Source organism: Xenopus laevis, chromosome 4S (assembly GCF_017654675.1).
Source record: "Xenopus laevis strain J_2021 chromosome 4S, Xenopus_laevis_v10.1, whole genome shotgun sequence".
Classification (NCBI taxonomy): Eukaryota; Metazoa; Chordata; class Amphibia; order Anura; family Pipidae; genus Xenopus; species Xenopus laevis.
This window is the reverse complement of record NC_054378.1, coordinates 78,329,875-78,357,137: the sequence shown is the minus strand read 5'-3', so window position 1 is coordinate 78,357,137 and position 27,263 is coordinate 78,329,875. Positions and strand designations below refer to the sequence as shown.

At 37.0% G+C, this 27,263-nt stretch overlaps 1 protein-coding gene across 2 annotated transcripts in view; it reads left to right on the top strand.

Moving 5' to 3' along the window:
* Window positions 1–27,263, top strand: part of cop1.S (COP1, E3 ubiquitin ligase S homeolog) — an 83,398-nt gene that overhangs the window by 4,847 nt on the left and 51,288 nt on the right. For both annotated transcript variants that reach the window (XM_018260947.2, XM_018260946.2), the window contains exons 2-7: window positions 2,150–2,209; window positions 12,991–13,088; window positions 13,735–13,799; window positions 17,028–17,147; window positions 24,059–24,127; window positions 26,042–26,101. In XM_018260947.2, the coding sequence (XP_018116436.1) occupies window positions 2,150–2,209; window positions 12,991–13,088; window positions 13,735–13,799; window positions 17,028–17,147; window positions 24,059–24,127; window positions 26,042–26,101 (472 nt within the window). The remainder of the gene's footprint in view (window positions 1–2,149; window positions 2,210–12,990; window positions 13,089–13,734; window positions 13,800–17,027; window positions 17,148–24,058; window positions 24,128–26,041; window positions 26,102–27,263) is intronic.

Here is a 27,263-nt window from a genome sequence, read left to right as displayed (position 1 = left end):
ATGTTATAATTTATTTTGATACCCCATGAAAGACCTTAGATACAGTGTTATTGGAAAAGTCAACGCCTCTTAAACTGTATGGCCATGACCCCGTTGCACATTTCACTATATGGCTTCTTCACACACCAGTTTTCTGGTTCTGAATGTACTTTGTAGCCTAACTCCTTCAGCTATGTATTCTCAATTACTAGCTCTATACCCTTCTGTATAAATGCTTCACATTGAAGAGTTTCAAACTTTCCCCTAGTTGTAGCCAAGTAGAATTAAAATTATATTGCTGTGCAAATAAATCTGTGGAACACGCAAGCAGACAATGGGCTATAAAAAAACATCATTTGGAAGGCTGCACCCCACGTGAGCCATCCTGTAAAATATATTAGAATGTTACTTAGACTTGTTAAGAAAAAAAGTTATCTTGATGCGGTTGACTTCCTCCAAAGTATTCAAGTCTTTGGGGTTATTGTTCTAGCTCCAGTATTCATGTAATGATTACTGTTAAAAAAGTTTCCTTTTGGGAAATATTTAAAACACTAAATTCAGTTGCAGAATCTGCTTTAACCACTAGCCATATGTGTTTTCTATTGTAAAACATCATATCTCTTAAGCCAATATAGAAATTGTGTTCTGTTTTTAACTTAGGTCTCATCGTGCTTGGCTCATTTCATAGACTAGGATACTTGTCCCATTATTTTGTTTCCGTCTCTCTTTAGTTTTTCTCACTTCACATTATAACATTCATTTCCTATTAATCACATTCAATGGTGTTAAGCTGTGCAGTTAGGTCATCTTTAGAAGAAAAGAGTCTTCACAAACAATGAATGGCTGTTAAACCATATCATACAAGTCTTTATTCAAAAGGTGTCTTCAAAGTATTAGTGTTTTCTTTCAGAATGATATTTGGAATTGCCTAATGTTGAACTAAATATGGAAAAATGAGGTTAAGGTTTCTGTATTTCTGTGCTTAAAGGGCCCGTTCATCCCTCCCCCCCCCTTTCCCCACCAGAGGTGTGGGCTAATAGAGCCTGCATTCTGGTTGGAGGGGATACAATCTTTTTTTTCCAAAAAATTGTCCATGCTAGCGGTAGGCCTCTCAAACTAGCCAGGAGCTCCCAGTGTGAGTGGCCGTGTTGAGCCACATGCATGCACGTAATGAACGAGTGCCGCATGTGTTTGAGACTCTCTTATTTTGTGAATGAGCACTATGCAAGAGGCCCCGTCCGGTTTGAGTTACCTAGTGCTGGATGGGGGCTATTTAAAAAATAATTCTCTCTATTAGCAGGCCCCCTCCGATGGGGTGAAAAAAAAGGGGTGAATGGACCAGTGCCCTTTAAAGTATTAGCTGCTCATTCTTCCCTGTTGGATGTGAATATCAGATGCACTGACACAGTACAAAATGATTTTTAGCCGACTTATCATATAATCATCCATATGATGAACATTCCTTATCCAGAATACCCTTGATCCCAAGCATTCCATATAATATGTTCTATACCTGTATTTTAGGTCATAGGTTCACCTGTAGTGCTAGGCAGAATATCAGACCAACAGGCTTGACATGGAGTGGGGTGTATGATTCCCAAAATGAGGGTACCCCCAATGAAACCCAAAATCCTGTTATAATGGTACTTTTGAAGGTAAGTGCTCAAATTAGGAAATCCAAATACTGGGCTGCCCGTTTGAAAACCAGACAGGCGGCAACATAGCAAAGCAAAGATTACTTTTACCACATGATTGTATTTCTAAAATTAAGTAGTGGGTGATTAGTTATTGCTTTGTAACATCTTGAGTAGTTGATCATGTCACTAAAGAAAACAATGATTTTTGAGCCATGCTTTATGGGTTGTTATGGGTTACTGCTCCTGGGCAATTTTTTTTATTATACGTATGGGGGTTAAAGTCACATGATAACAACGGAATGCAAAAGTTTTTTTTTTCCCCACCAAATTGATGGATTTTTTTGTAAGTTTTTTGTAAGTTGAGTAGGTGAGTTTGGTGTATCCATATGTTAAATCCTATGTTTATTAGACAATCCAGTTCAAGGGGAAAAGACATGGCAATGTAATGATTATTAACATAACATAATATTATAATGCTTTACACTTCTGTTTTACACTTTGTGATTATCTTTGTATTTTTCTGTGCATTTCAGCCCAATATGCTTCGAAATGATTGAGGAAGCATACATGACTAAATGTGGACACAGTTTCTGGTAAGTTACCATTTGCTTTCTCTTTTGGTATAACAGCGATAAAACATATTACAAAAATAAAGACAATGCAATTTGTATAAAGCTGGCCATACACTGACCGATTTTGTTGCCATCCCGTGAATGTCTTGTAGGATAACAGGTGGCTTTATTGTAGGGCCACCTTTACAATTCTACTGTCTATGGGGTCAGTTTACTAAAGTGCGGTAAATCTAACTTTATTTCCGCATGTTATCGCTGAGAATATTTTTCCACCAGAATATTCGCAGCGACTAAGTTTACTAAACAGCGATGCGCTCAGAAGTCATTGCAATCACTTGCGGTAACTACGTTAATGAACCAACTTACGTTAGCGGTAATTTTAGCGAGTAACGAATTTTCTGGCGACAAATTAAGCTTTTGCAAATATTTGCTATAAAATAGTCTTGTTTTATGGCGGTTATTCTGGCAATTTTTACTGTGACATTTATGGCCAGAAATGCATCTTCAAAAACTCATTAACTTTATTGACTGATGATTATATACCATCCAACAACATTACCAGAGTAATGTTGTTGGACTGTGATGCCCGCTGCCAATAATAGGATGTTTTGGCTTCTGCTTCTATTTTCTATCGTGTCAGCAATAGCTACAGATCTCTCTCCTGTTCGCAAAGAATGATGGGTAAAAAAAAGTGCTATTGGATATTTCCTGCCTGTTGAGAATTTTCTGGCGAAAAAATACTTTTACGCCACTACATATGTGCCGGTAAAATTTTTCGAATATTCTTGCGTAAATTTTGTCTTTTGCACATTTTGCTGTTTAGTAAACCAGGCATTAATGTGTACGTAGCGTTATTTTCAGCAAATGCGATAACTGCCAAACACATATTTTTGCGCAAGAAAATTTGCAAATTTATATTTACTGCAGGTTAGTAAACTGGCGAAAACATATTTGGAGACAAATTTGTCTATATTTTGTGCGAATATTTTTACATCGCTTTAGTAAACGGACCCCTATATTCTAATAAAATATGAGATTTGTTTTCAACACTTGTAAAATATACTTTATACAGGTATAGGATCCCTTATCCGGAAACCCGATATCCAGAAAGCTCCGAATTACGGAATGGCTGTCTCCCATAGACTCCATTTAATCCAAATAATTTGATCCAAACTAAGATATCATTAATGCTTTTTGGAAGCAAAACCAGCCTATTGGGTTTATTTAATGTTTAAATGAATTTCTAGTAGACTTAAGACATGAAGACCCAAATTACGGAAAGATCCGTTATCCGGAAAACCCCAGGTCCCGAGCATTCTGGATAACCGGTCCCATACCTGTAATGTACTTAGTATGTCATAGTACTAGATGCTTTGCAGTTGTTTGCGTTTGTGATCTCAAAGTTGATCTTCTTGCTTCGCGGTTCACTAATTTTACTAAGATGCCCTTACTGTATAGCTGAATGTTTCTCAGATCAGTGTTCAGGCACTTTGTGACAGACTTTACACTTAAAATATCTCAAATCTCAATGTGGCCCTACAACTGTTTTAGTTAGTTGGTGACTGGTGAATAATTGCAAAAAATGCTTCCAGACTATACTGTGGAAATTCTACCCCAAGCTGAGGTGTATATATGCTGTTTGCAATATCTGATAAAGCTTACTGATTTCTGTAAGGTTATTGTTACCGTTCCTGTGTAGAATGATAGGGTAAATTCAAATATTTTAGTATATTATATTAAAGGGCAAATATAAGAGAGAATAAAGCTGAAATTCAAGATTCCTCAAAATATATGACCATCTAGATAAGTATGGCATCAAGGGGCAATTTCAACAGATAATCCTGCCGTCCAGGTTTATTATCTGTCTTGATGGAAAAGGCGTGATATATGATTACTTGTGCTTTTTGGCAATCTCTAATGAAATCCTGCATTAGTTTTCTAGCTCACGCTGGATTTGGTGCTGGAAAGCTCTGCGGTCTTCATAAGTTTACCAGAATTGGTTTTTGCAATGAAGAGAATCTTTGGCAACTTTCTTCGTTCAAGGATCTTAAATGGGCTAGTTAAGGGGGGTTCAGCTTGTCTTTACTTCCTGATGTTCTGATCATTCAGTCTGTTTGCCATCAACTAAAACGGTAGAAATTTGTCCACACATCTGTATGGCCAATCCTACAGTAACTGAGCATTCAGAATGCTAGCTGATCATTCAGAGTACTATTTCGGTCCACTGTGTTAACATTGAGAATGAAAGCAATAAGGAAGCATAGATAAGGCAAAATAAATAAATGCATTGGATTTCTAAAAAATAGATTTATATGAAATCTGTTCCACTTATGTCATATATGGGCTTAATTGTTTGACCGTTACTTGAAAACATAGGAGTGAGTATATCCTTAAAGGGGAACTAAAGTCTAAAATAGAATAATGCTGAGTTATTTAGCTTTTATTTAGCTTTTTATTCAGTAACTCTTTAATTTGCATGTTAAGCAATCTGGTAGCTAGGGTCTAAATTACCCCAGCAACCATGCATTGATTTGCATAAGAGACTGGGATATGAATAGGAGTGGGCCTGAATATAAAGATGAGTAATAAAAAGTAGCAATAACAATACATTTGTAACTTTACAGAGTGTTTTCTTTTTAGAAGGGGTCAGCAACGCCCATTCGAAAGCTGCAAAGAGTCAGAAGAAAAAGGCAAATAATTATAAAACTATAAAAAATAAATAATGCAGACCAATTGAAAACTTGCTGAGAATTGACCATTCTATAACATACTAAAAGTTACCTTAAAGGTGAACCATCTGTCTTAAGTTTTCTATCCACAGCTGTCAGAGCAAGTAAAAAACAAAGGGAGAATTTCACTGCATACAGTCAGGTTTCTTATAAAAAGTGTGTACTTTTTTTAATTAAAGTATATTGAAGTCAGGTTGCTTTCTCATTAAAGAAAGTAAAAATGGGATTTTATTTTTTTGCCTTTACATTTCCTTTAATAGGAAGACCGTCATTTGCCTAATGTGCTATAAAGAAATTGAAGTGGGAATGATGCTTTTACTTATGACATTAAAAATTGCTTTCTAAACCTAGCTTTGTAAGAGCCCCTGAGATTACCCTCCACCCACAAAGAGTATACAAAGGAATTAGGGCGTGCACCAAATCCATTATATTGAGGTTTGACTGAATTCGTCCAAAAAACTAATCTGGATTCAGTTCGGCCAGGCACTTCGATTCGACTAATTATGAATCCTGGATTTGGTACATACCTAAAAGCAATAAGAATGGATTACAAGTAATCATACCTTATTGCAGGTGGAAAATGGAAAAGAGGGAAGACAGTGTTTCGAGTTTGCAGAGACTTCTTCTCTACTAACGGTTTTAACATTTTGAGTACTTTGCAAAAAAATTTTAAAAAAAAGTGAGGCCTAGATTATAAGCACGCCTGCTTAGTTTTCTTTGCACTTTAATGCATCTATGTTAAGTGTGTTACATTGTAAGATGAGCATAATCGAATAAATTCGCCCATCACTAGTTATTGGTTATTATGAACATTGAAAGCCATGAGAGTTATCGTGCACTAGAGATCATTTTTCCTTTATATTTTGCAGCTGCTTTAAAATGTAGGTTTTCCAATTTTAACCATTATTTTTTTTTTTTGGCTTTATTTCTAGAGTAATATGCATAAGTCAATAACATTACAAACTATTTGGTCTAATTTGAGCCAAAATATAATTACATTTTGTTTGGACAATGCGTTTTTTTTATGTTTTAATACCCTAACTTGACTGCTTGCCCCATTTGTTATTTTAACTGAAAAATACTGAATTTCATATTTTGTTCTTATTTTCTCATGGATTCTTCCCTGCCTTTTATATGAATGCACTTTGTCCTTATGTGAACTTCAATCAGCGGAGATAAAAGTTACAGATCATTATGGTTTACGGTTTTAGGTTTGGTCTGAGTGACTGCAGACACCTAATATATATAACCCCACACCATGCTGCATTAATTCATAGCTCACTGGAGATATCTATGTAGAGCCAGTCTGTTTGGTTTACCTATACTTTCTGATTAGAGCTATTGGATAGAATACTGCATCAGGCCATGTACCTGGGTTTTGGTGCGGATTTGTGGTTACGTCACTCGGCAGGTAATAAAGATGCAGTTTGGATAGTGTAAAAGAAGTGAAAATGAAGGTTGAAGTCTTGGTAGGAGTGTCAAAGACTCAACAAAAAAGCAGGTTTGCAGTAAGCTATTAGTATTGATGATCACCATGAAGAACATTGATAGAAGCATTTTGGTAGAAGCATGTTTACACACACCCCCACCCCCATTAGCGAGCAAAAACATTGTTTGTGGCTTTTTTAAGGGCATGTGTTGTTTGGTTGGATGAAACAGCACTATTTTTGGAGTGGGCGGCCAAGTTTGGTTACACATACAGTATGTGCATAATAACAGTCTCCCTGCATGCTCATTATATCACAAAAAGTGAAATTAAAGTCAATGCCCAAATTAAAAATACAATTAAGACAGAAACTGGTTTATAGGTCTCTCTAGTTTGCTTATTTGTAAGGTTTGAAAATCATTAACACTCTTTTATAAGTGTAATGTTTCCTCCTAAATGTTGAACAAAGGCAGTTGGCAGTAAATATTTTGAACCAGCATTTCTGAAATTATTGCTCAGCATCTCCTAAGAATGGCAGATACTTCAGTTTTATTAGTTGGAAGAATTGTACAGGGTCACATGTAAATTTAAGCCATGAGTTACTTCTATTAATAGCTTTTATTTAAAGGGCATGTAAAGGCAATATAATAAAATCTCATTTTTACTTTCTGTAATGAAAAAGAAACCTATCTCCAATATACTTTAATTAAAAAATGTGTACCGTTTTTATAAGAAACCTGACTCTATGCAGTGAAATTCTCCCTTCATTTACTGCTGTGGATAGGAATTGTCAGATGGTCTCTAACTGCTGAGCAGGGAAACAATCATACTTATGGACAGCAGGGGGAGCCCCCGCCTTACTTTCCAGACATGCAGAACTCAAGCAGCTTTGTTTATGACGATCCCTAAGCAGCCCAGACCACACTGAGCATGTGCACATTCTTGGTCTCTCAAAGATGTTTAAAAAAAGTTACAAGATGGTGACCCCCTGTAGCCAACTTTGAAAGCATAAATTATTTGTTTTATTAGGCTTGTGGTGCAGTAAGTTTATATTTATATTTAGTATACAAAATACAGAATTTCTAGCCTTATTCTATTTTAGACTTTACATGCCTTTTAAAGGTCAGAGTAAAAAACAAAACAAAAACATATGCTAAATCTGACAGCTACAGTATGATGTGTCCACTTTATTTCTCATGGTATCCACCAAAGTCTGACATATTAGCCATGTTGACATAATTTTAAAAGTCTTAAGAATCATGTAGAAAAGAAAATGTATGCATACATCTGGGGGGATATTTACTAAGATCCAAAAATTTCTCACTATTTTCTTAAAACCACTTTGACCAAACTCTGTGCAATTTTTAACCGTAATTGTAAAATAATTTACTCTGAAAAATCTGTTGTGTGAAAACCACAAATTAATTGGATTACTGCGCGCAGATCATGATATCTTCAAATTGTAAACGCGACATTTGCCATTGACTTCTAGTTTACTTCGGCAGGTTTGAAATGGAATACTTTTATATTTGGACTTTTAGCAGCATCAGGGGTTTTTAATAAATCATGAAAAATGTAAGATTTTTTTTTTCTGCAAAATTTTTTATGTTTGCCCTTTAAAACAGCAACCAGACAAAAATCGTACTTTTATTAAATATATGTAATAACTTGCGTCTCCTCCTGCCTGTCCGCTATCTCTACCTGGATGTCGCAACGCTACCTTAAATTAAACCTCTCTAAAACTCAAAATGGTTCTCTTTCCTCCAACTAACACCAGTAGCATCCCGGAAGTATCCATCATATCTAACAATTCCACTATCGCCCCCTCTCCCGAGGCCCGATGCCTTGGGGTTATCCTAGATTCTGCCCTGTCATTCACTCCTTCTATCCAGTCACTTATTAAATCATGTCACTTCCACCTAAAGAACATATCCAAAATACGATCATACATCACTCAAGATGCTGCCAAAATCCGTATTCACTCTCTCGTCAAATCACGTATAGACTACTGTAGCTCTCTCTTTTAATTGGCCTTCCCCTCCAGAGACTGTCACCTCTTCAGTCCATAATGAACACTGCTGCAAGGCTCATGCACCTCAGCAACCGCTCCTCCTCTGCCACACCATTCTGTCAATCCCTGCACTGGCTTCCGCTACATTTCAGAATCAAATTCAAATTAATGGCCCTGACATTCAAAGCACTTCATAACTCTGCCCCACCCTACATCTCTGAACTCATCTCTACATACTCACCAACCACTTACTACACTCCTCTACTGACCTGCTACTCAACTCTTCTCTCATTACCTCCTCACATGCTCACATTCAAGACTTTACAAGGGCTGCACCCCTCCTCTGGAATTCTCTCCCACGGTCTGTCCAATTTCTCCCAACCTTTCAGCTTTCAAGAAATCTCTGAAAATGCACTTCTTTCGAGAAGCCTACCTTCACTCTGGTAACTACCAAACGCAACACCACATACAGTACCACATTTCTCACCCACTTAATTCAATCTTGCCCACTCCCACACCTTGTGTATTACTCCCTTCCCTGTAGAGTGTAAGCTCTTTCTGCATAGTGTCTTCCTCACCTTTTGTACCGGTATTGATTGTGATGTATGTAACTCCATATGTTCTATGTATAGAATTCATGTGATTTAGTTGTATAATCACATATACTTTACAGTGCTACGTAATATGTTGACACTATATAAAAACATGTTAATAATAATTTTAATAATATTTCAAATCAATGCACTATATATTTTTTTTTTGCAGTTTTAAAGGAATTGTTGTATAATCACATATACTTTACAGTGCTACGGAATATGTTGGCGCTATATAAATACATGTTAATAATAATATTTCAAATCAATGCACTATATATTTGAAAGCAGTAGGTAATGCTTTCACCTATCTGCTGCATGTGTGCCATCACTGTTTTGCAGTTTTAAAGGAATTGTTCAGTGTAAAAATAAAAAGTAGGTAAATAGGCTGTGCAAAATAATTGTTTTCAATATAGTTAGCCAAAAATGTAATGTATAAAAACTGGAGTGATCAGGTGTCCAAAATAATAGCCAGAACACTACGTCCTGCTTTGCAGCTCTCTCAATGGTTATTAGTCCGTAACCAATTAATGGCTTGAAAGGGCTATATGAGTCATACATGTTTGCTTTTGAATCTGTCTGCTTTTGAATCTGTCACTGAATGTTTGTCCCATGTCGATTACCTTATTATTATTAACATGTATTCATATAGCGCCAACATATTGCGTAGCACTACCTTAAAGTCGCTGACTAAGCGTTCGAGAGCTGCAAAGTAGGAAGTTTGGTTATGGCTATTATTTTGGACTACTGGACACACCAGCATTTTTTATTTTGCACAGCCTATTTATTTACCAATTTTTATTTTTACACTGAACTGTTCCTTTAAGTTGAGATGCACTTGCAGAATTAAACCTTTTGTGTTAACCATGGCAATGGATCCTCAAGCCTGTTTTTTATTAAAAGAAAAAAGTAAGGCAAAACGGTTTCAAATCGCATCCAGGTGTCGGACTTTTTTTTTCATTTCACCCCTTTTAAAACTAACCACAGCTGCCTGCCTGACGTTGAATAACGTCAGTCTCTGGAATAAATCCATGTTCTATGAGTATACAGAGGGGGAAACATGTTTTTGTTTTTCTAAGGCTCATCTTAAGCCCTATGTTTGCTAAAGGGGCCTCCTTGTATTGTGGAGCAATTCAGTTTTAACCTTTCTGCCAGTAGGTTACTCTGCCAATATGCTCTGAAGGCCTCTAATTTGTTTCTGCTTATTCCTCTCTACCCTTCCAAACAATTTTCATTGTTGAGTCGAATAAGGAGATAATACAAAGCAAGTTCACTCAATGTAGACTTTATAATCAGTGTAGCCGTAATAAGTAGGTAGATAATACCCTGTGCGGTAGGGGTGGTGTAGAGAGGGGCTAGTAGAGTTTGAATTGCCGAAGCTTTATTTACACTTAAACAGACAGTGAGGGGAGGATAAGGGGGAAGGAAAGGGTCTTTAGTCCTCTTCTTCCTCAAGGCTGTCATGGATATTGTAGTCGCGCAGCAGACTGTGTATCAGCCTGCGGCAGTCTTGAATGCTTGTCTGTCTCTCTCTCTCTCTCTCTCTCTCTCTCTCTCTCTCTCTCTCTCTCTCTCTCTCTCTCTCTCTCTCTCTCTCTCTCTCTCTCTCTCTCTCTCTCTCTCTCTCTCTCTCTCTCTCTCTCTCTCTCTCTCTCTCTCTCTCTCTCTCCCCCCCCCCCTTCCGTGTGAGTGCCCTGAAACAGTCCATACAACACCGCGTAGTGTGCACACAGTTTTTTAGCTCATGTTCCAGGGCATCAAGCCGGACTTGTGTAAATCTGCAATCCCAGATGTTGCACTGTAACACTAAAAAAGTGAAAATGCATAAAAGTAATGAAAATATAATGTATTTTTGTGCTGCACTGGAGCAACGGGTGTGTTTGCTTCATATACTCTACTATAGTTTATATAAACAGGTTGCTGTGTAGTCATGAGGGCAGCAATTCAAATCTTATAAAGGAGAAAAGGTACAGGTTAAACAGCAGATTAAAGATACTGTAAGCTCTGTAGTATAAAATGAGATTCCTCAGAACCTTTGTTATTTACCGTATATCCTGTGTTTGAATGGCTGCCCCATGGCTACACAGCAGCTTTTTATATGAATTCTACTTGTGTTTCTGTTGTTGGCTACACAGCAGCTTTTTATATGAATTCTACTTGTGTTTCTGTTGTACTAGTGCAGGGCAAAATTACACTATAGTCTCATTCCTTTAAAATGCTTTCATTTTTTTGTGTTTCTGTTCCTTTAAGGAATGGATGTGTCACTTTTTAGAACTGATGATTAAACTTGTGATAAGAATTAACCACTAAAGGCTACTACGGTATAGCAAGAGGTGCAATTCTGTCCCTGTCTCCTTCAATTCAGATGTAATCTCCTTACAGCACATTCTGTCTAAAACCATTTTGTAGTACAGTGAAACCTTGATTTTAAGTACCCTGATTTTAAGTTTTCCCACATTTTACATTGTTTTTTGTGGTCCCACCAATTTATAATGCATTTGAACAGGTGCATTTCCCTGATTTTAAGTAATGTTTTCCCGGATTTTACATCAAAATTTTGTTCTGATGTTCCCAAAAACAGCTTTTTTCCCCTCTGTGAATGTTATTATTTGTGAAATAAAGAGGTTTAAAATACTAACCAGATGTATATTTTGCCATTGTTCTGTCTGGAAATGGTCAATTCCAATTAGTCTGCCCCTTATACAGTCCTGCAACAAGTAAAATGGACTCCTGTGCTTATATCCTTTCTGTACTTAAAGAAAAAGTAACTTTAACACATTTCCCTGATTTTACATTTTCCCGGATTTTACATATTTTTTTCCTGGTTCCCCTGAAAAATGTAAAATGGGGGTTATGTTATGTACTCCAGCAGTTAGAGACAAGCCTAATGTACTATTTAATGGGACCGTTCAATCAAATACTGTTCAACTTAAACAGAGGCAGACCAAACATTTTGATTCAGTCTAAATTGTACAGCCCTGAAGTGACCTGAAGCATGATGTGTGTTGGTGCAGGAGGTGTTTTCTATAATGGTACAGCTGTACATTAGGATTTTTTTTATCACTTATGAAATCAATATGAAGAGCATTTAATGTTGTGACTCCTATACAATATTTGCTTCACAAAGTACCAAACAAAATGGACTGCACAGCCTCAGGGCACAGTTTATAACTCCTATATGCACCTTCTTCAGTGTACTTTGTGGCTGCATAGTGTTAAAGGGGTGGTTAACCTTTGAGATCACTTTTAGTATGTTATAGAATATCCAGTTCCTAGCAACTTTGCAATTGGACTTCATTATTTATATTTTAGTTATTTCCCTTTTCTTCTGACTTTCCAGCTTTCAAATGGTGGTCACTGACCCCATCTAAAAAACAAATGCTCTGTAGGCTACTCATATATTGTTATTGTTATTTTTATTGCTCATTTTTCTATTCTGGCCACTCCCATTCATATTCCAGTTTCTTATTCAAATCAGTGCATAGTTGGTAGGGTAATTTGGACCCTAGCAACCAGATTACTGCAATTGCAAACGGGAGTGCCGCTAAATAAAAAGCTAAACAACTCTAAAACCACAAATAATAAAAAATGAAAAACAGTTGCAAATTGTCTCAGAATATCAATCTCTAAATCGTACGAAAAGTTAAGTCGAAGGTGAATAACCACTTTAATGATCAGTATTTACAGGGCTGTGCATCCCCAGTGTTTCTGAACCAATGTGGGTGTGGTGTGGTTGGGCAGCATGCCCCCTAAAATCCTGCCGCCCTAGGCCCGGGCCTTGATGGCCTTTCCACAAATCCGGGCCTGCATAGTAATGGTCTTTTAGAAAGTGAAGGGTGCTGATAGGCAGCAGACTATATGTGCTAGGAATTGTTGGGTATTTTGCTATTTGGGATACATAAAAATATACTATCATGTTGCTTTTCAGACACATCAACTTCAAATAAACAATTCTCATTATTTGATTTGTTATATCTTTTCTTCTCTATCTTTTTTTTTTTTTTTTTTTTTTTTTTTTTAAACAAATGTTTTCTTTTACGCAGCTATAAGTGTATCCATCAAAGCCTGGAGGACAATAACCGATGTCCAAAGTGTAACTATGTGGTAGACAATATCGATCATCTCTATCCTAACTTTTTAGGTGAGTGGGGTGTGTGCTCTTAATTTATTGTCATTTCCTACATGTTTTAACTGCCTATGTTCTCTACCTAGAGAAATACTTGTATAATGGACAGCACCACTCACGATTCTCTTTTTCTTTAAAAAGCCTTTATTCAGCCATGGGCTCTGACCCCAAACAATACGGCCGAATTGTTTGGGGTCAGAGCCCATGGCTGAATAAAGGCTTTTTAAAGAAAAAGAGAATCGTGAGTGGTGCTGTCCATTATACAAGTATTTGGCTAACAAGTTTTGAGTGGAAACTGTTGGACCTGCATCAGCGTGAAACAGCTTGAAAGGCACAGGTGCTGACTGGATCACTTTGTGAACTCTACCTAGAGAAGCCTATTTAACAAGCGGAGTAAAATGTTATACACCAAAACACATAACTTGTTCTCCCCTAAATGTATTGCACGATGTGCAAATCTGGTTAATGAAAGGGTTATATTATGTGCGGCAAATTAATCTTCTGAAAATTATCATATAGCTCTGCTATTAGGCCTTTGGAAAATGGGTGATTTTAAGAGAAATGGTGGTGATATTTTACCGTTGTCAATGCCCTATTCTTTTGTGAGCCTTAAAAACTTCTCTCTTTGTGTGCAGTGATACTGTATGTTTTGTCCTTTCAGTAAATGAGTTAATCCTCAAACAGAAGCACAGATTTGACGATAAGCGTTTGAAGCTGGACCCATCGGTGAGAACTGTATACAAAAATCACAGGCATGGTTAAATGAATTTTTTGTGGCCAGATTTTTTTTTTCTTTTAGGGTTGGGGCAGACGAGCAGATTCGGGAAGTTTTAGTCGCCTGCCGACTAATTGCCTTTTCTGCGTGGCGACAGTCTCCCCAAACTGCCTTCCATATGATTGAATGAAGATTCTTCATTCTGATGGTATTTTTAGTAATACCATTTTGACCTTGTGTAAGACAAAGCTTAGTAAAGGAAAAACCTTTAGTAATAATGAGGCAATTTATTTACTTAAGATAACATAACAGTTTTGTGTGGGTAAGCTGTTGGAGTAACACACGAAATGTCACCCAAGGACTTACCAAAGATACTCCCACTTGACATAAGCTTTTATACCATTTTTGATGTCATAGATGGTAAGACAGAAGTGGGGGTACACGGACATACCATAAATGGTCTAAACGTTGTAAGGCATGCAAACTTACTGACATGTACATTTATACATTCTTGCAAGATGTGCAGTATTGCAAGATAAGACGGTTTCCTGGTCCCAACCGCACACGATCTCAAGAGCTTGTAGTAATTTCAGACAGGAAGGCGAAATCAGTTATTGAGCAACACTTCTGCACAGGGCCCTAAGAGGCAATGCGGACACTGGTGTCTAAAAGCAGAATGAAGATTATTTATTTTCATGCCCTAGTATATATTATGAGTGACCACTGTCCATCTTGAAGAACACTTGACCATTCTCCATGTCCATATCCTGGCTTGGGCCGTTGGCATTGTGGCATCAGAGTGATTGGGGGACTTAAACCCTATATATTATTATTACACTCTGACACTAACCGTTTGCCCGTCAGAGGAATAGGCTGTTCCCATGAAATATATCAACAATTCAAGCATACGGAAGGCAGTTGGGGGAGATTGTCGCCACGCAGTCACCAGGCGACTAAATCTCCCCAAATCTGCTCGTCTGCCCCAACCCTTAGGAGCATATACCATTTGCTATAAGCATTTCTTCACAAAGCATTTATGTGGAAATAAAAAATTATAAACTTTTAAATGATAAAAGAAAATGTAATTACAAGAAACTTTCCAATATTCATTAATTTTACTACTTGTAAATGTTAAACAAGAGTCATTCTCCTGTAGTCTATATTCTATTTCCCCCAATACCTTTTATACTTTTGCACAGTTCTGTTGTCACAGAGCATGCAAGGTTTTCAGAGCAAAAATGCCTAGTTTCCCCTTACCACTCTTATATACACTCAGGGGCATATTTATCAACCGAAATTAAGTCAAAGTTTTTTGGGGGTCAAATAAGTCAGTTTTCGAACGAATAGGTCCGTATTCTGCCGAATTCGAATCGAAGGAATAGCAAATGGGTTCTAGGCTAAAACAGCAATTCAGCAGGTTTTAGATGGCAAATGGTTGCATTTTTAAAGAAACAGTACTTTTTGCAGATTCAAATCGAATTTGGACTATTCCCTAGCAAAGTACACAAAGCACGAAATTAGAGTTATTTCAATTCGAAAATTCACTTCGACCTTTGATAAATCTGCCCCCCAGTGTGTGTCTTCACACAGACTGACACAATGACATTGGAGCGGATGGGAGCCCACTAGCTTCTCTCCACCTTTGGGGGTGGGGAAAAGCTAAGGCTGTGACCCATGTGCTCTTAGCCTAAAAGTGAAGACTATAGAAAGGACAGATCCTGCAGCCAATATCCGTTACAAGTGCAAATAACTTTTAACACTACTGAAAATACTTAATGTATACTGAAAAAGATCTACATTTTCTTTTATTATGCAAAATTTATATTTCTATTACAGGTATGGGATCCGTTATCCAGGCAAACCGTTATCCAGAAAGTTCCAAATTGTGGAAAGGCCATCTCCCATAGACACCATTTTATCCAAATAGTTCAGATTTTTAAAAATGATTTCCTTTTTTTCTGTAATAATAAAACAGTACCTTGTTATTGATCCAAACAAAGCAATGATTAATCCTTATTGGAAGCAAAACCAGCCTATTGGGTTTATTTATTGCTTAAATGATTTTCTAGTAGACGTAAGGTATGAAGATCCAAATTATGGAAAGATCCGTTATGTGAAAAACCCAGGTCCCGAGCATTCTGGATAAAAGGTCCCATACTTGTATTTTGGTAGAATTATTTTATTCTTAAACAAAACAAAAGTATGTTTAAAACTTTACTGCTTTAATCATCTAGGAAATGTAGCAGCAAGTACTGGACTTAAACCAGAAATCACAATCCCAGAAAACACACAAGCCCTTTTTCTTTTTATTGCTAATGCCAGTAAAATAGAGTAGCCAAATTCCTCACATATATAAAAAAACAAAGTAGAGAACCATAATGAAATGCCAGAATGTTAAAAAGAAGCATGAGCCAAGCATCCACTCACTTTGGCCACTCAGCAGTGTCCGAATAAATCCAGAATATGTCTCTGAATAGATTATAAAGAAACAATGCATGCATTTTTTTCTCTATTATTCTGATTTTATATGTAAGCCTTATAGTTTTTAGTAACTATATTTTTTTATTTTTTTGTTGTAATGAGCTGGGTTAATTTTAGTCAGACCACATTTTTGTTTTTTTTACTTTTCAGATGATTTTGTACAAAATTATGTAGATAACAATATACATTTTTTACCCAGTTGGCTATGACATTCAGAGATGCAAAAAAAGCTTAGATTGTTTGTCGCCCGAAATAAAAATGTGCGACTGTGAGTGACACCACCAACACACATAGCTTTTTTCTTCCGAAAGGGCTTGGGTTTTACCATATGCAATTTTAAAAAGCATTTTCGGGAAATTTGTCGCCCCCAGTCCTGCATTTTTATTGCAAACAACAAACCTCCTTGTCAGCCATGGCCCTAAGGTACCCAATAACCAGGAGTGTGTTTAGGAGTGCGGGTGTATTTAGGAGTGCGGGTGTGTGTGTGTGTGTGTGTGTAACCAAAACAGCAACACTTGTTTCCAAGGTTTTACATGGCATTTAAAAAAAAAAATAAAAATAAAAATAAATCTTGCTTTAGGAGAGCTTTTTCCAATAAATGTAATCCACATGCTAGTTATACACAAAATATATATATATATATATATATATATATATCCAAAAGTATCTTGTTGATACATTTTTTTTTACTATTTAGAAGGCTTTTAAAGTGGTACATTGGTTTACATTTTTTTTCCAACTTTTTTTCTCTTTCTCAGAATGGGCACAGGTGGCAGATATTCCAGGATTTACTAGGGGCAGACCAAGATAATCTGGATTTGGCCAATGTAAATCTAATGCTGCAGCTGCTTGTCCAGAAGAAAAGGCAGCTGGAGGCCGTAAGTAAATTGAAGGAACACCAGTTCTTCCTAAAGAAGATGCCATTTACTAGCATAGTGAAAGTGAAAATGATGTACAGTTATTTTTGTCAGATTTCCAGCATTTCTATTGTTTGCACCAAATATGGATACAGTAATTGTTGGTATTGCTGCTTTGCAGCCCTTGCATCCTATGTTATGCTAACAGGGCACTATGTGCAGCTTTGTATGTTCATCCCTGGTTTGTGTGGATGTCTTCTGGGTATTCCAGTAGTTCACTTTCTGAACTATAATGTATAAATTGAATAAGCAAAAGTCCTGTCAAATCATGTATCATATACTTGACCAGATTAGTATGTTTTATAGTTTATCTCTTGTTGTATACATAATTCTTTATAGTTGCTATACTACAGATGTAAAGTTAATGTAGACTACTCTACTCATGCATGCTAAAATTGGATTGCTGGTACATAGCCTGTCACATTAGTGTGGTACAAACTACTCTGTGATGCAACGGTTTTGTCTGTTGTATGGCTAAATGGCTGGGTGGAACTTCTGTTAAAATAAAAAAATAACTGGCTTGTACAGGTAAGGGATCGGTTATGTGGAAACCTGTTATCCAGAAAACGCCAAATTACGGAAAGGCTGTCTCCCATGACTACATTTAATCCAAATAATCCGTAATTGATTTCCTTTTTCTCTGTAATAATAAAACAGTACCTTGTAGTTGATCTAAACTAAGATATAATTAATCTTTATTGGAGTCTATTGGGTCTATTTAATGTTTACATGATTTTCTAGTAGACTTAAGGTATGAAGATCCAAATTGCAGAAAGGGCCATTATATTGAAAACCCCACGTCCCAAGCAGTCTGGATAACAGGTCCCATACCTGTACTATGATTAAAACAATATTGTTGCCCATCAGACCACACCCTTATCGTACACAATAGCTGTTGGTTGCAATTTAATTTTTTCCTGCTAGCAGTTCTGTTTTTCAAGACAGGACAAACTCCTTTAATCCATTCCTGCAGGAAAGTTTTTACACTTTATTGCACCCTTACATTTACGCAGTAATTTCTAGAAATAATTTAATTTACCATACGGCTTATCTGAGCCATCTGTACTATACTAATTAAAAGTATATTCCAGTTGTTGTTAATGTTAGTTATCATGTAGCAAGTCCAGTTGTATAAACAATGTACCAAAACCGTTCTATCAAAATTATATGTTGGGATTATAGCCACCTGCATAAAGTTTTCATGAACTGATTATTCCAATTACAATTATATGCCAGCCTTTGGTTCGCCTTCATGCTCATATGTAACTTCAATAACCCTTTATTTAAAACTGACAATTACCATACTGTTTTTTTAAAAGCTGGACCTTGTTTTTGCATTCAGATCTCATTTGCAGAAAAAAAAATTGTTGATAGGGTCTTTTTCACCAACCTTATAACTGGTTACTAAACAAGTTGCCTGTGCCTACTCTACTCCTCCCCCTTGGCAATTTATTTTACTCTAATGAAGACTCTTGGAATTGATGGAGGCTTTCTGTCCGGGCTGCATGCTGTGCCAGTTACAGAGCCTGCCTCTACAGTACATATTGTTCAGCTTGGTTGCCAGGAGGGTCATAAAAATATTTGGCCAAATATCACAGCAGAAAAAGAGAAAATAAATATAATCTTCAGATTAAATTTAGCGGCAGAATAGGTTTGAAAGGAGCTTTACACAGTTTGTCTATTAGAGTCTGGCACGAAATGATTTCAGCCTTCACTGGGAGGGAAATATTTGGGATCAACATACACTTAAGAGTATAGCTTTCTCCTTTCTCTCACTTGGCAAGGGAAATCAGTGGTGTTCTAACCTGTGTCCAGGGGTTTATCAGCCATGTGATTGCATGCACTTTTGGCTACTTTCCCTCCTACGATTTGTTTTTAATTTACAATCATAGGGAGAGCATTTTGTACCACAAACACATCACTGTTGATGATAACATAACTGTGCCTATTAAACAAATTATGCCTTACCTGTGTTTCACAGGAATTCATAAAATAGTTACTGGTTTATTCCATGTGGCTAGCATAGCTGAAGGCTTTTGGAGCCAATTTATTACTACACTGTAATTTTTACAGAGTTTTTCATAAATTTCAGTTTCTCCGCTCGTGATTTGCATCAGGGAGTAAGGATTTGGATGGGTGATAGTGCTTAGTCATGCTGCTGCTGTGCCTCATAGAGCCCTGCCACATCAAAGTACAGCATGGTGTTCCAAATAGACACACATCTATATATACTGGAATCGATTAGATTAGATTGGATAGGACCAATCTGTGAAATATCTGCACACACTTTCAATACAATATGGCTCTCTTAGCATAAGAATATGAGGACTACAGAGATCAGCAGTTGGGAGTAAAGGGGAGGTATACTCCCTTGCTCAACATGATCTTAATGAATAGTGCTTGTAGTGAACAAACCTGAGGATCTTCAAAACCAGGTAAAAACGGGTAGGAAAAATAACCTTGGGGTCAAAGGGATCCCTGAATACGTAAAACAGGATAAACGGGTTACTACAGCTATTTAACAACATATAAAAATCTGTTAGCAAATCACTGAAATTGCTATAGAGCGGGCCAACTGATTATAAAAACCAGAGCGCACCCCTCCCCTTATAAATATAATGTGCTGCCTCCACAGCTGTTCTTTATCAGAAGAGATACTATCAAAGGCAAGAGATGTCTGCATACTTTTATATGATGTGATATACAACATTTTCAGTACTTCTTCAGGCACACACTAATAAAAAAAAAAACAACAACTCGCCTCTCGCCAACTGGATGCAAGAGTAAGGAATAAAATACTCATGGTACTATTCCAGGCAGCCTTCAGAAACTGCTTCTAGAACATATTCAACTACCTGGATGGGATTGTGAGCTAAGAGGGCTGTTGAACATTGATTTTACACTGCAAGGAGAGTGATCACAATTCAACACACCTTGTACACTGTGAAATAGAGGATCAAAAAAAAAAAAGTTCCTTTAAAAGGACACTAATGACAGATTATTATTAACATGTATTTATATAGCACCAACATATTGCGTAGCACTGTAAAGTAAGTGTGACAACTAAATCACATGAATTATATACATAGAACATATGGAGTTACATACATCACAATCAATACTGGTACAAAAGGTGAGGAAGGCCCTATGCAGAAAGAGCTTACACTTTAAAGGGAGTAATTCACAAGGTGTGGCAGTGGCAAGATCGAATTGTGAGTTGGAAATGTGGTACTGTATGTGTTATTGCATTTGGTAATTAAGCAGAGTGAGGGTAGGCTTCTCGAAAGAAGTGCGTTTTAAGAGATTTCTTAAAAGCCTAAAGGTTAGGAGATAGCCGGACAGACCGTGGGAGAGAGTTCCAGAGGAGGGATGCAGCCCTTGCAAAGTCTTGAATGCGAGCATGTGAGGAGGTAATGGGAGAAGCGTCGAGTAGCAGGTCACTAGAGGAGCGTAGTAAGCGGTTGGGTGAGTATATAGAGGTGAGTTCAGAGATGTAGGTTAGGGCAGAGTTATGCAGTGCTTTGAATGTCAGGGTCATTAATTTGAATTTAATTCTGAGAGGTAGCAGAAGCCAGTGCAGGGATTGACAGAATGGCATAGCAGAGGAGGAGCGGTTGCTGAGGTGTATGAGCCTCACAGCAGTGTTCATTATGGACTAGAGAGGTGACAGGAGGGGAAGGCTAATTTAAAGAGAGTTACAGTAGTCTATACGTGATATGACGAGAGATTAAGAGAGAATTTTGGCAGCATCTTGGGTGATAAATTATCATATTTTGGATATGTTCCTTAGGTGGAAGTGACATGATTTAATAAGTGACTGGATATTAGGAATGAATGACAGGGCAGAATATAGGATAACCCCAAGGCACCGGGCCTGGGGAGAGGGGGTGATAGTGGAATTGTTAGCTATGATAGATACTTCCGGGATGTTACTGGTGTTAGTTGGAGGTAGTTTAGAGATGAAAGGTAGCAGAGAGATAGGTCGGAGGTTGTCAAGATTGGAGGGATCCAGCAAGGGTTTTTTCAGATGACAAGAGCATGTTTTAGTTGAGAAGGAAACAGTCCAGTTAAGAGTGAGAGATTAAATAGGTGAGTTAAAGCTTTAAGTAGACAAGGATTGGTATTGCGGAGAAGTTTTGAGGGAATTGGATCAAGTGGGCAGGTGGTAAGATGAGAAGAGGCCAAAAGCTTTGAGACTTCTTCATCAGTGACGGGGGTGAAAGAGCACAGGATAGACTGGGGAGTGTGGAGGGGGGGGGGGTTGTGGAAGTCTAGGTGTGATAAGAAAGGTGCATGCAGCAGGAGGGGACTGGGCTTAAAAGTATTATTTATGGTGCAGGAGGCACAGGCACATGGTTGTAACTAAAACTAATATCACTTATGAATGTTAACAGTGACATGTATACGAAGATAATGGCTATTATCTTTCCCCTACATTATACCAAGCCATGCAGGATTTGTCTCAGAAAGGGAGTGCAAAGTCAATAACAAATGCTGGAAATTATATTTCTATTGCTAAAGTAGTAAATTATATTCTGCTATGATTGTATCCCTATTTTCTTATTTTCCAAATGTTTATAAAAAAATATACTCTATATGGGGAACATGTTTTTAGTTCTCACTGAATAAATATTCGTTATCATGTATTTATAAAACATCAACATATTCCATAGCGATGTAAGGTTTTACTTTAAGTCCACCCTGCAGGAGTCCACCAATGCCAAATTATCTTGAGGAGATAGCAGATTTTTTTATGGCTGACAAATCTCCTTGTCTGTCATTACTCTAAAGCTGGAAGTTATGAACATTGTGCTTGTAAAGAAGAATTCATTTGTCATAAATCAAAACATGATCCCTCATCCTTTTTTATTAAAGGGGGAAGTACATCTCCTTTAGTTCATTGAAAAGGGAGGTCTTAAACAAAATCTTAGGACAATGGAACACAAGGAGATTATTTGCATGCGATAATCTCATTTTCTACAGTCGATTTACCTCCTCCAAATTCTTCCCCGCGCTATAATGTAAATCGCTGCTGGTAAATACATGTGAGGCTTTGTTTTTCTGACGTTTTTGCCTAAAGTTTCCTCACGAGGCAACTTCGGGCAACTATTGAAAAACGTTGAGTAGCATATGTTTTGGACAGTGATCCCCAACCAGTAGCTCGCGAGCAACATCTAGAGCTCCCCATAGACGCAACGATTCTTCTTGCCGAATAATTCCGACCAATCCATCTAAATTATCGTGCGGTTAGTGGGAATCGAATGATCGTTCATCTTGCGATTTTTCGGCCATTTGTCAGGAAATTGATCGGCCAGGTTAAAAAATCTTTGTCGGTCCCAGTGCAATCTATCTATGTTTGCAGGGCCAAGCAGGCAAGCTCCCCTTTGTTTTCCTGGCAAATTGGTCATTTCAGTTGATGGTCAATTTGTATGATCGTACGATCGTTCCGAGAAAATCGTGGTCTCGCGATGAGGATCGGATCTTTTAAAAATCTCAACATCTATGGCCAGCTTTACTCTCCAACCCCTTGGATGTTGCTCCCAGTGGCCTCAAAGCAGGTGCTTTATTTTTGAATTCCAGGCTTGGAAGGAAGTTTTAGTTGTATAAAAACCAGGTGTACTGCCAAACAGATCCTCCTGTAGTCTGCTAGTCCACATAGGGGTTAACATCAGTTAATTACAGCCCATATTTGGCATCCCCAGGAACTTTTCACATGCATATGTTGCTCTCCAACTTGTTTTCACATTTGAATGTGGCTCATGGGTTAAAAAGGTTTGGGAAACCCTGTTTTTGGAGGTGATAAGCCATCCACAGAAGAGGATATTATCATGAGCGAGTGTACCATTACCCTTAGATTGAAAAGTTGTCGCGTTCTGCTATTGGGTCATTCAAACACAAGCAAATAATCAACTGTCCATTGATAAGCCCCTTTGTATAAGGGTAGTGGCTCCCCCATGACTACTCAGGAGCTTGTTTATATAAACTGTAGTAGTCTTTTAGAAGCAAACACACCAGTTTTACAAGTGCAGAGCAACAGTACGTTATATTTTAATCATTTTGATGCACTTTTGGAAGGGACCGAAAGAGTAGAATGCACACTAGTCCAATGTAGAGCACCTTGGGTGCAAACCATTAATCATAAAGGGCAGCTTTTAACCTGAAACATGTTACGCATTTGATTCTCGGCAGCCACTTGTGTTTTTAATAAACAAATAAAGGACTGCTATCAACCTAAGACTTGTGACTTATTTCCCCTTTTTCTTATTTGGTTAGTGCAATCAATAACAGCCTTAGATATTTATAAACTAATGTTAAAACATTTTATAAATATACATTACTGTTGCTTGTAAATACTGTTGCTTCAAGTGCCTGGGGCAGATTTCAATTGGGCAGAAAAGAGGTGAGGCTAAGTAGTTGAGGCATAGTACATGGATACGTCAAAATCTAGAATATATATATATATATATATATATATATATATATATATATATATATATATATATATATATATATATATATATATATATATATATATATATATAAAATATAAAAATGTCTTGCCCTCTAACCTGAGCAAAAAGAAAGGATGCTCTTAAAACAGTATTTGCTTTTGTAGTGCTACACACATAACATATAAAAAGTGTGTGAGCCAACCTACCTATTTACATGCACAATACTGTATGGGCATCTACTTCCGGAAACCTGTTATCAAAAAAAATAAAAACTGTGGAGCCATTCCAATTTTGTTGTTTTCCCTGATTGTGTTTCTCTAGTATAAAGGCAATGTAATTCAGTAAACATTGTTTGGGAAGGAACGTTAATATATTTTATACAACATACCATGTTAACACTTTTTTTTTTTACCCCTGTAGGAATCCCATGCTGCTCAGCTACAGATCCTTATGGAATTTCTCATTGTTGCTCGCCGAAATAAAAGAGAGGTAAAGTGCATTTCTTAATAAATTGGATGTATGTTTATGTAGTTCTTTTTGTATATGCACCGTGAACATTTCTTACAAACAGTTGCAGTTAAACTGTTTAGTACAAAAGAGCATGAAGCCAGGTAAAAATACAGTATATTAGATGAGAAAAAAAATAAATGTATAATACTCTGATTACTATTGGATATTATGCTGTTTATGGTCAGTCCCCATTGTCTCCTTCTGTGATAGGCCGTATTTAAAAAGATATAGATAGTACCTTTTGTACTGAATGTTGGGTCCCAAGGCAGAATCACAGACTTACTCTGGATTCCATTCGAAAAAAAAGTTTAAGAAACCCTGACTTGTTATATTCTCTTTTCTGAGACTTGACATGTTGGGCTGTATTGAAATAGACTAGTCATTTCTCTTTACCCACTATTATAAAAAAGTTAAGGCTATTTCAAAGGGCAATGTTCCCTGTATTTCTAATGCAATGCCTTTGTTTTGTGCCAGAGCTTAAATTTAGAAAACTGGTTCTAGAACTTTTATATCGGTCAAGAGATGCTAAACAGATGTTTGGTTTTTCTTTAAAAGTAAACAACTGCATAATGTGTTTTCATTGTCTCTTTTTTAAACTCTACAGTTCCCTATTCAACTTTATATATTTCTTTTGTTTTTGTAGGAAATAATTAAAACCAAATGACTTGGTTGATATTTATGTTGGCTTAAGCATGTTTAAAGAAAGCTCCTAAAAATAAACTTTATGCTGATAACCAAAGTGTTTAAAGGAGAAGGAAAGGCATAGTGCACTTGGGGGTGCCAAATGTTAGGCACCCCCAACTGAATGTATTTATTTACCTGAAAACCCGGGCCAGAAAACTGCACCGGCCTGGAGTTATACCAGTGAGCACCATGGAGCGATCCACTTCCGTCGTCTTCTTTCTTCAAATTTCCCGGGGCAAACGCATGCACAGTTGAACCAAATAGCCGACTTTTTAGTTAAAGGAGGAAGACGGAAGATGATCACTCCGTGGTGCTCACTGGTATAACCCCGTGCCAGTGCAGTTTTCTGCTGATAGGAGCACCGGCCCGGGATTTCAGGTAAGTCAATACAATCACTTGGGGGTGCCTAACATTTAGCACCCCCCTGTGGACCAAGCCTTTCCTTCTCCTTTAAACTGAGCCTCCCAGGTTTTATTTTATCAAATTTAGGATATACTCTTGCGTCTGTTTGGGTTTTCATTTTTGGCTGGTTTAATGTGTTACTGAAAGAAATATGTCCTACATTTCTTTGGCTGCATTTTTAACCCATAATGCTTGCATAAGTAATTTTTCAAATTTATCATATAAAATGAATGGGTCCTCTGAAGGAAAGCATACAAGTTAAGTCTGTTCAGTCATTTGACAAGAGCCTAGCTGGCTGACATTTCCCAGCAAGAAATGTACATGATCTGCCAACAATAACAAGTGATAATCATGCAACAATATGCTAGATAAAAGACTCAAGGCAAGTGAAGTAAAAGGGCAAGGTTTACTTAAATATATATTCCAGTTTGTTAAGATTCTTTAATATGCCACTTAATATTATATAAACTCTCTGTTGCTTAAGTGTTCATTTTGGGGGTATAGTTTTCCTTTAAGACTTTCACTGGCTTTTCTTTTCTTCCCCAAAAACATATCACACACTAAGTAGTGCTAGTGCCCCCTTGTCTGGGCTGAAAAAAAACCTATTCTCAAAGCTGAAAAATCAGACAGAACAATATAGCCTGCTTAACTTCGGTGCTTGTGAGCACTTTAGTGCTTGTGAGGAGCACTTGTTTATGCCAATACCACCCACTATTTTCTCCAAATTGTATATTGTAACTATGGATGGTGAGGGGCAAGACTGTAAGCAGCTTGTTTCATGCCTGTTGTTTGTTTCTGACTTCCCAGCAACTGGAGCAAATTCAAAAGGAACTCAGCGTACTAGAAGAGGACATAAAGCGCGTGGAGGTGAGATCCTTAAATAATTCTATTTGAGTCATCCTGTCAATCTTGACGGGCCAGTAACAAAAAAAAATTTGGAAAAAATTTGTTTCTACATAACGAAAAAAATCCCACCAAGACACACTTAACTTAAAATTCGCAAAATCGATTCTGTAAGTTATTTCTTATTAAAGACTTTGCTAATTTAAAGTTAAATGTGTCTTGGTGTTTTTTTGTTTTTTTTTTCGTTAAGTACAAACTTTTTTTTAACAAAATTTTATGTTACTGGTCCTTTAACAACTACCGCCATCATTGAAATAATGTTTCAAGTTCCTCTATAAAGCAAAAGTACAGGTTAACTTTTTTTTTTCCTATAAGACAACCATGAGGCATATTTGTGAAACAAACCTTTTCAGCTTTTATACGGGTCCTTGTTAGACTCATACCTGGTTGCTTAGTATGAGGCTAGTTGGGGGTGGTTTAAATTTTTGCAGCTTTCTTCTGTTATGCTACCCAAAAAATAAATCATTGATTTCAGTAGGTTTTTGATATATATTTTTGCTCTGTTTTTATACAAAAATTGGGTTATTGACCTAAGGCGGAATTGGAAAATATATACAGTTATGTTGAGAATAATAGTCTGACATCACTAACCTGATCAATGACTGTTTTTGATTGAAATTATTTTTACATGGCAGATAATTTACTAGTAGGTGTAGTAGAGTAATAGAAAATCAACAGTCACGACATGCATGCTGCTGATTCTGCGTAATTGAGGCTTGTTCCAAATAATAAAAGTGTGGACTTCAATTAGTGAGCTCATTCATTCTGTGAAAAAAACAGGTGTCCATTACTGCCCTTATTTAAGGAAGGAAAGCAGCAAAATTTGTGCATGCTGGTTATAGTGCATTTCTCTCTGAGAATTCAGAAGAACTGTACTTGAAGAGGGGAAAACGTAAAAGGAAGTGCAGAAAATGAGAGGCTGTTCAACTAAAATGATCTCAAATGTTTTAAAATGGCAACCAAAACCTGAAAGACATGGAAGAAAATTTAAAACTTCCATTTGAATGGATGGAAGAATAGCCAAAATGGCAAAGACTCGGCCAATGATTAGCTCCAAGAAGATCAAAAAAGGTCTAAAGTTACCTGTGAGTACTGTTACACTTAGAAGTCACCTATGTGAAGCCAA